The sequence below is a fragment of the Mustela nivalis genome, assembly GCF_964662115.1.
Source record: "Mustela nivalis genome assembly, chromosome: 1".
Lineage (NCBI taxonomy): Eukaryota > Metazoa > Chordata > Mammalia > Carnivora > Mustelidae > Mustela > Mustela nivalis.
Window position 1 is genome coordinate 162,777,698 of NC_139020.1, and position 16,387 is coordinate 162,794,084.

Consider the following 16,387-nt stretch of genomic DNA (forward strand, 5'->3'; position numbering starts at 1 on the left):
ACTTATTTCGCCGTGGGAGCCCAGAGACTTCATATTTTCCTACTGTCCCTTGTCTCCCAAGTGTCTTTTATCTCCTTGCTTGGCTTTGGATTTTACTTTGGTGCTGTTTCTCAGAGTCTGTCTCTTGCAGCTATTTTTCACTGTTATTGTTAGAGCTTGTTAGCATGGTGATGAAGGGTAAGAGGAGTTCTGTGATGGTCTGTTAAGCTTCAGATTAGCCAGGTACTGGAACCTGGGTCTCAGAAGTTTGGCCTTCATAAAACTTTACATGCCACTTCCTTGGGTAGAGCTTCCCCTTGTTCTTTTTACCCAACTGCAATATCTAGGTTAATTTTGTTAGCTCTTATTTTGGCCAAGTTTTTTTCTTTTTTTAATTTTTCAAGATTTTTTTTTTTTTTTTTAAATTTATTTGAGAGAAGCAGCATGAGCAAGGGGGAGGAGCAGAGGGAGATAAAGAAGCAGACTCCTGCTGAGCAGGAAGCCTGATGCACCGTTTGATTCCAGGACCCTGAGATCATGACCTGAGTCACCCAGTTTCCCTTGAGGTTTTTTTTTTTTTTTAATTTTTCAAGATTTTTAAAAATTTGTTTTTATTTTTTAAATTTTTTAAAATAATTAACATATAATGTATTGTTTGTTCCAAGGGTACAGGAAGGTGATTCATCAGTTTTACACAATACATAGTGCTCACCATAGCACATACCCTTCCCATTGTCTATCACCCAGCCACCCCATCCCTCCCATCCCCCTCCACTCCAGCAACCCTCAGTTTGTTTCCTGAGATTAAGAGTCTCTTATGGTTTGTCTCCCTCTCTGGTTTTGTTCTGTTTCATTTTTTTCCCCCCCTCTCTTCCCCTATGATCCTCTGCCTGGTTTCTCAAATTCCACCTGTCAGTGAGATCATATGATAATTGTCTTTCTCTGAATGAGGAGCAGAGAGAGGGAGAAAAGCAGACTCCTGCTGAGCAGGAAGCCCAATACAGGACTTGATCCCAGGACCCTAAGCTCATGACTTGAGCCGCCCAGGTGCCCCTAAGGTGTTTTTTGTTTTTGTTTTGTTTTTTTTTTTAAAGATTTGAAAAAAAAAAAAACCTCATTAGTTTATCAAGAGAGAGAAGGGCAGGGGTGGGAGGAGATGAGGTAGGGAAAGAGAGAGAGAGACTCTGAGGCAGACTCTACACTGGGCATGGAGCCCAGCTCGGGGCTAGATCTCACGACTGGCAAGATCATGTCCTGAGCTGAAACAAAGAGTCATAGCCACCCAGGTTCCCCTAGCTAAGGTTTTTAGAGCTCTCTCAACTAAAGACTGCATAAAGGTCATTGTTAATTTAGATTGTGAAGATTGAGTGCCAGTATTCTTCATCTTTGTTTTCCCCCCAGTTATAGTGGAATTCACCCAGTGTTCTCAGGGTTACAGGCCTTGATGATTTTTTTTTTTTTTCTTTGTAGATTAACCCTTTTGTTCCAGAGGGAGATTGGGGGAACTAGGTCTGGGCTAATGGGCATTGCCTATTCTACTCTTCTAACTCCATAGGGGTGAGTGACGGCAAGTGTGACGGCAAGTTGAGGAGCTTTTTCTGCATTGTCTCAGATCCCCCCTGCATTAAAGATTCTTTTCAGGTTCTTGGAGAAAAAGCCTCAGGTGGGAACACTCTTACCATTGTAGTCACCAGGGGCTTTAAGCTCTCACGTTAGCCCACATTCAGTCTTAAGCCGTTTGTCAAAATTTGTGGTTTAAGTCCTCCTAACTCCACAGTATTTCCTTTAGTCAGAAAGAAAGCTTTCCCTCCAGGGTTTTAGCTTGTGCAGCCTCTATGTTGCTCCCTGTTGTATTTTTAAAGTGTATGTATGTAAGTATGTATATTTTTTTGAGTGTAGTTGACGTACAGTGTTACATTATTTTTAGGCATACAGCTTAGTGATTTGACTAGTTTATGTATTATGCTACATTGACCACAAGTGTAACCACGATCTGTCCCATTACATTGCTATTACAGTGTCATTGACTGTATCCTTATACTGTGCCTTTTATTTCCATGACTTATTCCCGAACTGGAAGCCTGTATTTCCCTCTCCCCCTTACCCATTTTGTCCAACCTCCTATCCCTGCTGTATTGCCTAAAGGTTGGATCAGGAGAAAATGGAGGGTGGAAGGGGGAGTGTGGCTCTTTCCTTTTGCTGAACATTAGGAATCCACATTGTGGTCAGAGAATAACTTGTGAGACTTACCTTAGGGCTCAGTATATGATCAGTTTTGATAAATGATCTCTCAGTACTCAATATTTATTCTGCATTTACTTAGTAGTGTAGGTCTGGTTAATCATGCTATTCAAATCTCTTTTTATCTTTTTCTTCCCTCTTTCTGGGTCATTTGTTCTGTCAGCTACTGGTATTAAAAGTTTCCTTATTACAATTATATTGATATATTTACTACTTGTAATTCTGCCAACTTTCACTTTATATATTTGAAGGCTATGTTACTACATGCATACAAATTTTAATTTGTTATATCTTACTGATAAGTTACACATTGAATCCTACAAATGCTTTTTGTATTAAAGTCTACTTTGAGTACTATTAATATGACTAGAGAGGCTTTTCTTTTTTGTATAACCTTTCCATACTTTTCATTTTTTATTTTTAAGATTTTATTTATTTATTTGAAAGACAGAGATCACAAGTAGGCAGAGAGACAGGCAGAGGGAGAGAAAGGGAAGAAGGCTCCCTGCTGAGTAGAGAGCCCGATGCGGGGCTCAATCTCAGGACCCTGGGATCATGACCCGAGCTGAAGGCAGAGGCTTTAACCCACTGAGCCACCCAGGCGCCCCATCCATACTTTTCATTTTTAACTGTTTCTATCTTTGTATCCTAGGTGTGATTCTTGTGAACACCATAATAGTTGAATTTTGTTCTTTATTAGTGTAATTATTTTTATCTTTTGATCTGATTGCATTAGTGTAATTACTGGAATATTTGGGTTTAGATTTGACCTCTTACATTTTGCTTTTTATATGTTCTACTTGTTCTGTGATTTTTCTTTTGCTCTTTTTTTGCATTCATTTGGGCATTTTAATTCTGTATTTTCTTTCTATTTAACATAGTAGTTAAATACTATTGTTTTTTAAATGTTTACCCTAGAGATTGAAATATGTATTTTATTCTTTTTTAAAAAATGTTTATATTTCAATACATAATAATAGTCATAAGACACAGAATTCAAAAGGTACAAAAGATTATATGATAGGAAGTCCTGCCTCATGTTTACCCACCAGCCACCCCATTCTTCAGCTGCCTCAGGAAATGTGTAACCACCAGTACAGTCATCTAGCCTCCTTTTTTTTTTTTTTAAAGATTTATTTATTTATTTTAGAGAGAGAGTTCATGTATGTGTGCGCACAAGCAGGGGGAGAGGAAGAAGTAGGCTCCCTGAGAAGCAGGGAGCCCAATGAGGGGCTCGATCCCAGGACCCTGGGATCATGACTTGAGCCAAAGGCAGACAGACACTCAACTTACTGAGCCACCTAGGTGCCCCCATCTACCACTTTACTGGCTCCCAAACATACTGTGTTTACTGGTCTTCCAGCTGGTAGTCTTGGTCCATAATTTTCCTGCTTACTCATCTTCTCAACCTTGAAAGCTCAGTTTAAGCCTCTTTCTCATAATGAAGCTTTCCCAAACAAATATAATCTTAACTGATCTTCTAATGGTAATTGCAGTTTTCCTTACACCTTTTAGCTTTAATGATATTCTTTTGTGCTAATTTCCTTAAGTTTCAGGTATGTAAATCTTACTTTATGTCCCAGATTGTGAGTTCCTTGAGGGCAGGATGATATGCTTTCATTTGTGTAATGCTAAGAACATAGCAAATGCCCCCCAAATACTTGTCTAATTAAATTGCCTCTCTGATAGTGGCTGTGTCAGATCATTTTCCACAAAAGTTTGAATTCTCATGCCTCCTGATTCTCAGTTGTTCATGGTAGTTATAGTTTTTAGAGTTCGTTTTGAATACAAAATTGCAGATATAGAATTCCAGGGTACTTGAAAAAATATTTGCATGTAAAATTGTCTGTTTATGTACTTGTTTTGCATTTCATGTTACTTGAGATTAGAATTAATCGCCATTCCTAATTCAGTATCATAGTGTAAATCTATTCATTGCTACTTAATGACATGTGTACTTCCTTAAGTACTAACAAGTTAACACTCTTTTTTCTAAAGTATCTTCTATGTTGTTTATAGTTTTTCTTGATTATATTTTCAAAAAAATTAGAGGATACTGAAAAATACTAGAAAAAATTACCCTACACCTACCAGTGAGAGATAAATGTTAACATTTGTTATACATAAACTCATTTTTTTCTATGTAAATATAATAGCTTCCCCCACTCAGTTTTTCAATTTATAATTCTTAATGTTTGCTTTTCAGCTTGTCCTAAAAGGATTCCTGTACACCTTAGAAGTGCTTGAGGAAGAGTGATAAAGGCAAGTATATAAAACTCTTAATGGTTAGTAAAATAACTTGGTTCATAGCCATAACAAAAATCTTTGATCACCTTATCAAAAGAAAAAGAAAAAAAAGATAATTTGTATATAATTTGAATGGTTTTCCAAAGCACCCTCCTAAACATTTGCCAGACTTTTAAAACAATTTTTAAGCTTATCTCTGATATTCATTCAGTGTAACTTGTTTCTTGACTATGAAGTAGTGGTGTAATATGTCTTCGGTGAAACTGTTCTAGAAAAATTATTAAAAATTCTGAGAATTTAACAAGTTCTCTGAAATGCCTGCTCTGTAAGTAGCTAGCTACCTTTTCTTTTTCCTACTTTGTATTCCTTCTCCTTATACCCTTTTTTCCCCCATACCCTTTTGCTCCCTTTTCTTTTTGTCTACTTTTTCTAGTTTACTTATAAGAACTTTAAGAACTTTACTTTTCAGAGAAGCTGAGTGAATAAAAGAGAAGCCAACATTTCTTTCATACGGAAGTACACTTAACTTCGCAGTTGAATTTGTTTGTATTAAACCAGGTATCTCAATATATTATTTGGAAAGTTGTATAAACTGAGCAACTGGTTACTCATTTGAATTTCCTGTCTTAAAGAAGAAAATAGGAGTCCTCTTTTTTTCAAAATAGGTATTTATTATTAAAAAAATTATAAAAAATGCCTTTTAATTGCTGCCTTCGGCTCAGGTCATGATCCCAGCGTCCTGGGATCAAGTCCCGCATCGAGCTCCTTGCTCCGCAGGGAGCCTGCTTCTCCCTCTGCCTCTGCCTGCCATTCTGTCTGCCTGTGCTTGCTCTCTCACCCTCTCTCTCTGATAAATAAAAAAAATGTTAAAAAAAAAAATTTGTTTCAAGCCTCCAAAAAAGTGTGCTCTGTCTTTAGTCTTCAGTGGCAGTACATTTTGATGGTATAGAAAATACCATCACAAGCATTCCACAGAACTTTGTTAGAATGTACAAAGATAGGACAGAAGCCAGAAGCCCTAAAGGGATTAAAAAAATATTTCAAATAAGTATTCCTGAAGTTAATATAAATGGGTTACAGAATAGTTAACATCCATGTGTAATTTTGCAAAGCAAAAATGATTAGTTTTGTATGTCTGCACTTTGTTTCAGCCTTTCCAAAACACTTTTAAATGCAAAAATTGAAAATTTTCCAGTTATCTGAAACTTCAAAAATCTATTGTACTTTGAAAAAAGTGGGAAAAGCAGCATCATTTAAATAGTGGTTAACTCACAGATGTATATGCAACTGACAACAAGCACTTTCACTGTGACTCAGGCAGGTCCGAGCCCCCAGCTTACAATCCACAGCAGAACCAGGGGCAGCCTCTCTGATAGTTAAGACAAAAGGTCATGAGAAGTGGGTATGCATTGTAGGGCATCCCATGTGCTTGCTTGTGGAGGAAAAGGGTCAAAATTAAAAGGGTTTTCCTTAGGAGACCTAAAAAATTTTGGCATTACTGAATTCATTCAGTGCTTGCATTCTTACTGTCAGCAGTTTTTAGTTAATTATTACATCATCACTGGTATTTTGAGCACAGTATTTCATGTTCCTTAATATTTGGCGTATTGTTGAAAGGTAACTTTAAAGCTTTCCTGTTGGCCTACAGACAATTTTAGCAAGCTTCAAAATTTTGACCGTATTACTTGTTTGTCTTGATATCATAGCAATAATGCAGGTGATAGCTACAAGTTTAAGTACTAGTACATTGTAGAGGCAATGCAACAGGTTGTTTCTCAAAATTCTTATCTTACAACTTGATATTTAAAGGTCAATTTAGGTTTCTTTAGGGTTCCATGCTAAGTAGGCCTCTGCTGGTTAGTATAATTAAGGAATATCTTGGCTTTACAAATCCCAGAATTCATTACTTTTCTAATATATAACCTTTGCAGCTCTATAGATGGCCTGTGTAAGCTTTGACTTGACAACTATTTCTAGGTTTTCCTAGGAATGCTGGCATTTTTCATTTGTAATTAATCATCACTTTCAGTTACTTGAAAATAAAAATAATGTACAACTGCTAGTGAAATCTCAAATGAAGTTATTGATAATTAAAATATACTATGTTTTCCTTTTTTAAAATAAGAAGCAGATGCCTGCTTGATTCGTTTATAACATTGCCTAAAGAAACAAGTTTACTGGTAAAAACTTTATATACAAGACAAGTAAGTCTTTTGGTTTTCCAAATAGTAACCTTGATACCATTCCTTTAATCGTGGTATCTTTTAATCTCATGGAGGAATTGATTTTATACTTTTTGTTTCCAAAACAACAAAGTCAGTTTTATTGTTTAGCTAATACAATACAAATAAGGAAAATACTAAATTACTTCCTTATTATCAGTCTGCTGCTTTCACATCCTCCCATCTTCTTAGGGTCTAAATTGCCCAGCACAAGAGATTAGTTACTGGATTATCTTGGTTACATAGCTCTTATTCTCTGAGGAGCTCGATGCTTTGCAGAATGGAAGTAATTCAATAAATATTAGTCTGCTCTATGAACTCATGAGGGAAGGTGAGTATAATTAAATACATGTACTTTTGGCAACATTTTTGCCCTCCACGAGCCCCAGAAAATTCCAATAAAGACCAAGACAGCCATTAACCTAATAAGGATTAAGGGATTCTTTCTTGGCTCCCCCAAAGGGAAGAGAAAAAGAACAAAAGCAGTAGGCAATCAGGACAAGGGTAAGAAGCCCCAGTGGTATGGCAGGATTTCAGCGTGGCCACAAATAATTTGAGCAAAAGGCAGTGAAATTTCCCATTCTCTCAACTGCTATTCATTTGGGAGCAAAGAATTTTGTGATATTTAAAAAGCAGGAAGGTACTGGTGAGTGACAAATGTCTTTAAGTCTGTCACAATGTTTAATGTTCCTGAATCATGAAGAAGTAAGGAGGTGGGGAAGTAGTTGAAAAAATACAGACAGCCGAGCTACAGTGACAGTACCATATACATGGTTAAGAGGGTCCTCTTAGAGTAGTTACCATGAGGAAGATTCTAGCAGGTTTGCGTGCCTATCCCTCTCAACTTCAGCAGCTTTGTGTTTATAGTGAACTCTCTCTCTCTCTCTTTTTTTTTTTTTTTAAGGTTTTATTTATTTATTTGACAGAGAGAAAGCACAAGTAGGCAGAGCAGCAGGGAGAGGGAGAAGCAGGCTCTCCCTTGAGCAGGGAGCCCCATATAGGGCTCCATTTCAGGACTCTGGGATCATGACCTGAGCTGAAGGCAGCCACTAAGCCAACTGAGCCACCCAGAGCCCCTCACAGTGAACTCTTAAATCTAGCTAATTTATGCCTTTTAGATGGTTACTTGGTGGCAGGGAGTCACCATATCCCGAGAACATGACCACCAGAGGGCCTCATTTGTAGTGACTTAGGCTGTTCAAAGTACTTGGTAGTGAAGGGAGTTTTAAAGCTTGTTGAACAAAAGGTTGAGGGAAAATAGGGAAATAACTTCCTACACCATATTTTGTCCTCTCTAGCAGGTTCTGTGCATTAATACAGATTTATATATTTGCAAAAACTCAATACAAAAATACTACTTATTTCTTTCCATTAAGAAAAACCTCATCCCTACTATATTCCCCTCCTCTTTTTTTTTTTTTTTTGCATGTGATTTCCATAACCGTGGCAGTTACGTCGACTTTATATCTCTTAGTTTCAGCTTCCTTTTAATTTCCTGCATTTAATATTGGTGTGTGGTTGCATTTTAACCTTTCTTTTTCTCTGCTCTTCCATCATACCCAGTTACTGTGTTATTTCTTTGCTTTTGAATTTGTGTGGATATGTGATAAACTCTGTCAGAGATGATACTATTCAGAGAAAGGGATATCTTTGAATCTCTTCTTTTTTTGTAGGGTAGGGTGGGGCGGGGACCAACTCCCAACTGTCCAACACTTGTCTGTTTGAGATGTAAACTATCTTGCCTCTTGTTCCGCATCTCTGGAGTGAGTCTGAAATCTCTTTTCTGATAGCTGGTACTGAGCAAAAACTCTAGTCTCTCTGAAGACAGATTCTGTCTGGATCATTTGCTCAGATGGTGCCAGACTATCGTTTGTGCTTCAGCAGAGAATTCAGCTTACAAGATTTTTATTTCCATTTTCTTCTGCAAAGAGCTAATGTGTCATACCTATTTACCAGTGAACTTGATAAATACAAATGATACCAAGAAATTCCTCTTTTCCAGTAAAATCCATATACAGTTGGATAGGATATCCGCTTCTCCCTATTATTCTTTGAATTTACTTTGCTGAGTTTCAACATATGGATAATTAACTGTGGTTATGAGTGAGAGGAATTAAATTGTCTCAGCTATACTGTACCTATTGAATGTTCTGTTCCCTCTTGATTTCCCAAGTAATGGCTGTTCTCTCAACTGTTATTATGGTTTCCATTCCAGGATGACTCCTCTAGTATCCGATTCTTCATATATTGAAACTTGTAGGGATTTTTTTTTTAAACATTGCTGTTTTCATATGCTGTGTACTTGTTTCTGAGATTTTTCTCCTATTCTGGAAAATAATCATTACCCACCATCTAGAACACTGTCTTTTAATCTTCTGGTTAAAGATTGCTTAATGATAGTGCCTATATGTTTGGCTAATGGCATGTTTTTCTTTAACACTGGAGATTTTGCATGGATTTATAATAAGAGGCTCTTTTCTTTTCTTTCTTTCTTTCTTTTTTTTTTTTTTTAACATTAGATAGGCATGAAGCCTCCGTCTCACAGCTGCATGTGTAGTTACTGTTGAAGCAAATGCCTACCTAATTTGACAGTCTTGGTGTATTATAAAGTTTTTGAGTTTGCAAATAAGCGTATTAAATCTACTGATGGAGCCTTCAGGCAGTGAACAGTTATATGAGGACCCTGATCCTGGAGGCAAATCCCAAGATGCAGAGGCCAGAAAGCAGACAGAATCAGAACAAAAGTTGTCTAAAATGACCCACAATGCTTTGGAGAACATTAATGTGATTGGCCAAGGCTTGAAGCATCTCTTCCAGCACCAGCGCAGGAGGTCATCAGTGTCTCCACACGATGTGCAACAAATTCAGGCAGATCCAGAACCTGAAATGGATCTGGAAAGCCAGAACGCATGTGCTGAGATTGATGGTGTCCCCACCCACCCCACAGCTCTGAATCGTGTCCTGCAGCAGATCCGAGTGCCACCCAAGATGAAGAGGGGGACAAGCTTACATAGTAGGCGGGGCAAACCAGAGGCCCCAAAGGGAAGTCCCCAAATCAACAGGAAATCTGGCCAGGAGATGGCAACTGTTATGCAGTCAGGCCGACCCAGGTCTTCATCCACAACTGATGCTCCAACCAGTTCTGCTATGATGGAAATAGCTTGTGCTGCTGCTGCTGCATGTCTGCCAGGGGATGAGGCAACTGCAGAGCGGGTAAGTCTACTAGATTTCCTTTTTCTCCAAACTACAGTTCTTCGAGCTAGGATTCTCTGCACTTATCTTCAGTAACTAAAAAGAGATATCTCAGCAAGTACCTCAAAGTTGTGGTAAAAAATAGTCTTATTTATTTTTTTCATGAAATAAATGAGGTGATAATATTTATTCTGGCTGGGGTGCCTGGGTAGCTCAGTGGGTTAAGCCTTTACTTTTTCAGCTCAGGTCATGATCTAAAGGTCCTGGGATCTCAAGGTCCTCATATTGGGCTCTCTGATCAGCAGGGAGCCTATTTCCCCCTTTCTCTCTGCTTGCTGCTCTGCCTGCTTATGATCTCTCTGTCTCTGTAAAATAAATAAATAAAATCTTTAAAAAATATTTATTCTGGCTAATGACTGGATGCTTACAATTATATTCCTGTTTGCTTCCTAACATATTGGTATATCTTATTTTACTGTTTTGCTAAAATTTTTGCTTCAGTTTTTATGTTAAAAGGCTTAGTTTTATGGTAGAGGAGCAAAGTTGCTTTGTTCTTGTTTTGGTTTTGCACATGATTTGACTTTCTAACATTAATGAAGGCAAAAAAAGTTCTAGAATCTGGGTTTTTCTGTGCAAAGCACAGATAGATACTAAATTGCTTGTAATTTTCACTGTACCACGTCATCAGCATTCAATATATATTTACATTCTGTAGCAGAGCATATGCATTCTTATACTTTTTAAAAGATTTTTAAAATTTTTTGAGAGACCATGAGTGCATGAATGGGGGGAGGGGTAGAGAGGGTGGGCGAGAGTCAAGCAGACTCTGTACTGAGCATGGAACCTGACGTGGGGCTTTATCTCATCTTGAGATCAGTACCTGAGCTGAGACTAAGAGTGACGTTCAACCGACCAAGCCATACAGGTGCCCCTATAATTTACTCTTCATAAACAGGTTTTTTAGGTTTGCCTGGGTGGGACAACTAGGCTTAACAAATTTAGGGGAAACTCTTTTCATATAACTTTCACTTCATGTCTTAGTTATGGTTAGCTGAGGCAAATAGCTCTAGGGTTTGAAAACACGTACATGTAGTGGGGCAGGTAATGACAATGAGTGAACTCATGTCATGTGACTTGGACAAACTGAAGAGTTTAAGTGCTGTCTAAAGGGGCAGTATCTTCTTAGCTTTACCTGATTGTTGTGATTCAGGACTATGAGCCCAGTCTTGTCAGGCCTTCTTATTTTTCAAGAGAAACTTGAAAGCTTAGTACTCTCTTGATTTTTGACATATTATGGAAGTCAAACACATTTATGGCCCAGGTCTGCCCTATAAGTTGCCATCTTGCTATCTTTTGGCTTTACTTTTATGTATTTCTTCAGGTTTTGATTGGTCAGTTGCTTTCATTCTGTGTTTGTTTCTGGCACAGGTAAATTTATTTTACTGGACATTTTGCCTGGAAATCCAAATATTGAATCACGTACCTTTAAACGTCTCCTATTTAAATGTGACACTAAAAACAAGCAAACAAGTAATGGACAGTAAATCACTTCAAGAAGTTAAGCCTATCCAGATAACATATCTACCAGAATAACAGAATCAGGAGAATAAAGAAATTAGATCATTAAAATTAAAGGTATAAATGCAGAAAAGTAATACATAATTTATGTGCATCATAGTTATCTTCGAAATAAAAAAGATATTTGGTCTTTGACAAAGGACAAAAATGTTGACAGTAAAAACAGTGCAGCTATATAATTCAGATTAATCTGTACCAGAGAACATGAAGACATTTTTTTCCCAAGATTTATTTATTTTAGAGAGAGAGAGTGAGCGAGCTAATGAGCAAGCATGCTCATGCATGTTCAAGCATGGGGCGGGGGTGAGGTGCAGAGGGAGAGAGAGAGAGTCTCAGGTAGACTCCATGCTGAGCACGGAGCTTGATGCTGAGTTCCATCTCACAACCTTGAGATCATGACCTGAGCTGAAACCAAGAGTTGGATGCTTAACTGACTGTACCACCCAGGCATCCTTAAGAAATCTTTTTTACTAGTGATTCTGGGATTATAGACTTTTATGTTAAAAAGAAAATTATAAGTAAAGCATATTGTATGCATTTATATTGTTTTGAAAAACTTCATAGAGGGGTGGCTTAGTGGGTTAAGCATCTGCCTTCGGCTAAGGTCATGATCCCTGGGTCCTGGGATTGAACCCTGAGTTGGGGTCACTGCTTAGTAGGGAGTCTGCTTATCCCTCCCTCTCTCTCTGTACCTGTGTCCCCCCGTCCCCATGATTTCTTTCTTCACTCTCAAATAAAATCTTAAAACAACAACAACGACAATAACTTCATAGAGAGTCAAGGGAGAACATTTTAAAAAATTGTTTCTTTAATACATGTATTTACAGTAAAACCCACCAATTTGATTTTTTAAAATTTTAATTCCAATGTAGTTAATATACATTGTTACATTAATTTTAGGTGTACAATTTAGTGATTCAACAATTCCATATATTACTCAGTGCTAATCAAGATAAATGTATTTTTAATCACCTTTCCCTGTTTCACCTGTATCTCCCCACCCCGCTCTGGCAACCAACTGTTCTTTATTGTTAAGAGTTTGTTTTTTCCCCCTTTGTTCTTTTGCTTCTTAAATTCCATGTGTGAGTGTAATGATTTGCTGTTTGTCTTTCTCTGACTGCCTTATTTTACTAAGCGTTATCCTGTCTAGATAGTCCATGTTGTTGCAGGTGGCAAGATTTCATTTTTTTTAATGACTGAATAATATTCCATCGTGTGTATATGCCATATCTTCTATATCCATTTATCCAAGTGTCAGTGGTCACTTGGGCTGCTTCCATTACTTGGCTGTTGTAAATAATGTTGCAATATACATGGTGCCTATATGTTTTCAAATTAGTATTTTTGTATTCTTTGAAGAAATACCTAGGAATGCAGTTACTGGATCCAATGGTAGTTCTATTTTTAATTACTTTAACTTAAAACCAATGCCTTAACTTTTTAAAATACAAACCTATTGATTAGGCTTCTATACCTTTCTTGTGCTCATTGCATGGACTGTAATCTCCATTTTAAAAATTTTTGTAAAGTGGAGTGATAACCTGGTAACACTTGGGAAGCAGCACGAGACAGACTCTAGATTTTTTTTCCCCCAGACTCTTAGATTTTAATAATCTCTTGAAAGCCTTGCCCACTTTAACTTCATTTTTTAAAAAATTATGCTTTTTAAAAAATGTGCTTTTCTTGAGTCTTTCCAAAGCACCTTAGTTTTCATGAAACAAGAGCCCTTTTTATACTCTTCTTGATTTATATAGTATTTAATGAAACCGTTTAATTATAGTGGATATAACAAAATGATGTGGGAGCATGATGTATATGAAAGTGTACCAGCCATGAACATTGATTATCTTGTGAATATAAAGTTTGCATATCTTTCAGAGAAAATGGAAAGTTTAAGAGTGATACAGCAAGTTGATTAAGTGGAGATTAGTCTGGAGACCTACTCTGTTGTATGTTAGTAAGAGAGAGAGATTAATTCTAAATACTGGCTTCTGTATTTTTCTTTTTAAGATTTTATTTATTTGACAGTCAGAGATCACACGTAGGCAGAGAGGCAAGCAGAGAGAGAGGAGGAGAGTGGGCTCCCCACTAAGCAGAGAGCCTGACGCAGGGCTTGATCCCAGGACCCTGGGATCATGACCTGAGCCAAAGGCAGAGGTTTTAACCCAGAGAGCCACCCAGGCACCCCAGTGGCTTCTGTATTTTTGTCTTTTTTTTTTTTTTTTAAACTCAAATGTCTGAGGATAAAATGTTTTAATACTGGTGATAATTGTTTAAGTATGCTGATCTTTCTTTCTTTCTTTCTTTTTTAAAGATATATTTATTTGAGAGAGAATGAGAGAGGCAGAGAGAGAGAGAGCATGAGGTGGGAGGGTCAGAGGGAGAAGTGGACTTCCCACCGAGATGACGCAGGACTCATTCAAGGAGTCCAGGATCATGACCTGAGCCGAAGGCAATCGCTTAACCAACTGAGCCACCCAGGCATCCCAGTACACTGCTATTTCTGTCCATATATATTAACATTCTTATAGACGTGCATGTACATGTACCTGTGTACATACATAACCCTAAGACAAATGTGGAATTGATTTTCCAGTATATCCATTGTGTTTGAAAGCCACCTGTGTCTGCCTTAGCCATCTACCACATAACCAGTCTAGTTTTCAAAGTAGTGTCTTGGCCATTAAGCTAGATTCTTTTTTAATTCAGATTTGGGTTGCCTGGGTGGCTCAGTGGGTTAAAGCCGCTGCCTTCGGCTCAGGTCATGATCCCAGGGTCCTGGGATTGAGCCCTGCATCGGGCTCTCTGCTTAGTGGGGAGCCCACTCTCCTCCTCTCTCTCTGCCTGCCTCTCTGCCTTCCTGTGATCTCTGTCAAATAAATAAAAATCTTTAAAAAACTCAGATTTGGCAAATATTATTTGTGCCTAATATGTAAAAAGCATGGTTTTGACCTCATGATAGAAATGAGACGTGGGTAGAACAATCATGACATGTTGAACACGAAGGTTCTTATTCCCTTCCTTTTTGGATTTTCCAGTGAGTGTGTTTTTCCATAGAAAAATCTTATTACACATCGAGTCTGCTGCAATATTTGAAATGTGTTCTCCTCTAAAAAGTAAATATATGGGCACTTAATAAATAAATATATGCCATATATAGTTGATCAAATTGTATCACTTGAAGGATCATCTTCATATTCACAAAGGTAGTTTTTTCTGTAAGTTCTTTGTGATTTGAAAATTAAATGTTTTGAATTGAAAAAAACCATGTTTAATGTAGAAAACATTGAATATAAGAAAATAAAAGAAGGAAAAACCAAAAATAAGTATTGCCAATATTTGGCACGTTTTCTTAATATACTACTTACTTAAATATGAAAAAATATATAGGAGAAAATTTTAATTTAGTTCTGTTAAGATTAGCTTTTTAAAATAATACCAGATGGGCTGCCTGAGTGGCTCAGTGGGTTAAGCCTCTGCCTTTGGCTCAGGTCCTGATCTCAGGGTCCTGGGATTGAGCCCCGCATTGGGTTCTCTGCTCAGCAGGGAGCCTGCTTCCCCTCTCTTTCTGCCTGCTTCTCTGCCTACATGTGATCTCTGTCTGTCAAATAAATAAATAAAGGGCACCTGGGTGGCTCAGTGGGTTAAGCCGCTGCCTTCGGCTCAGGTCATGATCTCGGGGTCCTGGGATCGAGTCCCGCATCGGGCTCTCTGCTCAGCGGGGAGCCTGCTTCTCTCTCTCTCTCTCTCTCTGCCTGCCTCTCCATCTACTTGTGATCTCTCTCTCTGTCAAATAAATAAATAAATAAATAATCTTAACAAATAAATAAATAAATAAATAAATAAATAAAATCTTTAAAAATTAAAGAATGTAAAACCAGAATCTTAATACTAAATGCATAATTTTATGTCTTTTTTATTCACATTCTATCTTGAACATTTTTGGATATCCGTAAATAATTCTTTTTTTTTTTTTTTTTAACATTTATTTTAGAAAGAGTGAGAGCTGGGTGGAGGGAGGGAGAGGGAGAAACTTAAGCAGATTCTGTGTGAGGACAGAGCCCAGTATGGCCCTGAGATCATGACCGGAGCCAAAACCAAGAGTTGGATACTTAACTGACTGCGCTACCCAGGCGCTCCCGCAAATATTCTTTTATAGATTTTTATTGATTACATAATACTATAACATAGTTTGTTGTAATACCATAGTTTATGGTAACTACTTTTATATACTGAGTAGGAGATAAATGAAAATATTTAAATTTCCAGTGTGATTTCCTTTATGTAGAATATTACATGGAATACTTATTAATGAAGAGATATTTAGGAGTGGTAATAATGATAACAATAGTTATGTTCATTGTGTGCTTATTATGTGGCAGGCAAAATATTAAACACATTGGGGCACCTGGGTGGCTCAGTGGGTAAAGCCTCTGCCTTTAGCTCAGGTCATGATCCCCAGAGTCCTGGGATCGAGCCCCGCATCGGGCTCTCTGCTCAGCAGAGAGCCTGCATCCTCCTCTCTCTGCCTGCCTCTCTGCCTACTTGTGATCTCTGTCTATCAAATAAATAAATAAAATCTTAAAAAAAATATTAAACACATTATGCTATTTAATTCCAAATTCTTAATTTTAAAGCATCTCTATTTTTTTTTTTTTTTGATGAAGTAGCAGAGGCATAGAGAGAGTATACCATGGTTTCAGAACTTAAATACTTAATGTAAGCCATTTATATTTACATTTTGATGAGATATGTTTTAGTAACTACGGTGTTCTAGGCATTATCTGATTCAAAAGCTGCTTTTACCTGCAATAACAGATGATCTCTCTATTTTAATATGCTGGATATTGGTCTGAGTATTTGGGAGATCCAAAAATGTACTTTTACTTTCTGTAGTTTAAAATGTGAACTTCTTTTATATGGATAAT

The 16,387-nt window shown here is 37.4% G+C and overlaps 1 protein-coding gene across 12 annotated transcripts in view; it reads left to right on the forward strand.

The window, feature by feature from the left end:
* The window catches only part of TMCC1 (transmembrane and coiled-coil domain family 1), a 256,200-nt gene that overhangs the window by 60,504 nt on the left and 179,309 nt on the right, over window positions 1-16,387 (forward strand). For 3 of the 12 annotated variants that reach the window (XM_082748100.1, XM_082748103.1, XM_082748106.1), the window contains 2 exons: window positions 4,427-4,482; window positions 9,209-9,902. In XM_082748100.1, coding sequence (XP_082604226.1) covers window positions 9,336-9,902 — 567 coding nt within the window. In that variant the 5' untranslated portion in view covers window positions 4,427-4,482; window positions 9,209-9,335. Of the gene's footprint in view, window positions 1-4,426; window positions 4,487-9,208; window positions 9,903-16,387 lie in introns of all 12 variants that reach the window. The other 9 variants (XM_082748105.1, XM_082748104.1, XM_082748102.1 and 6 more) reach the window with 4 other exon arrangements.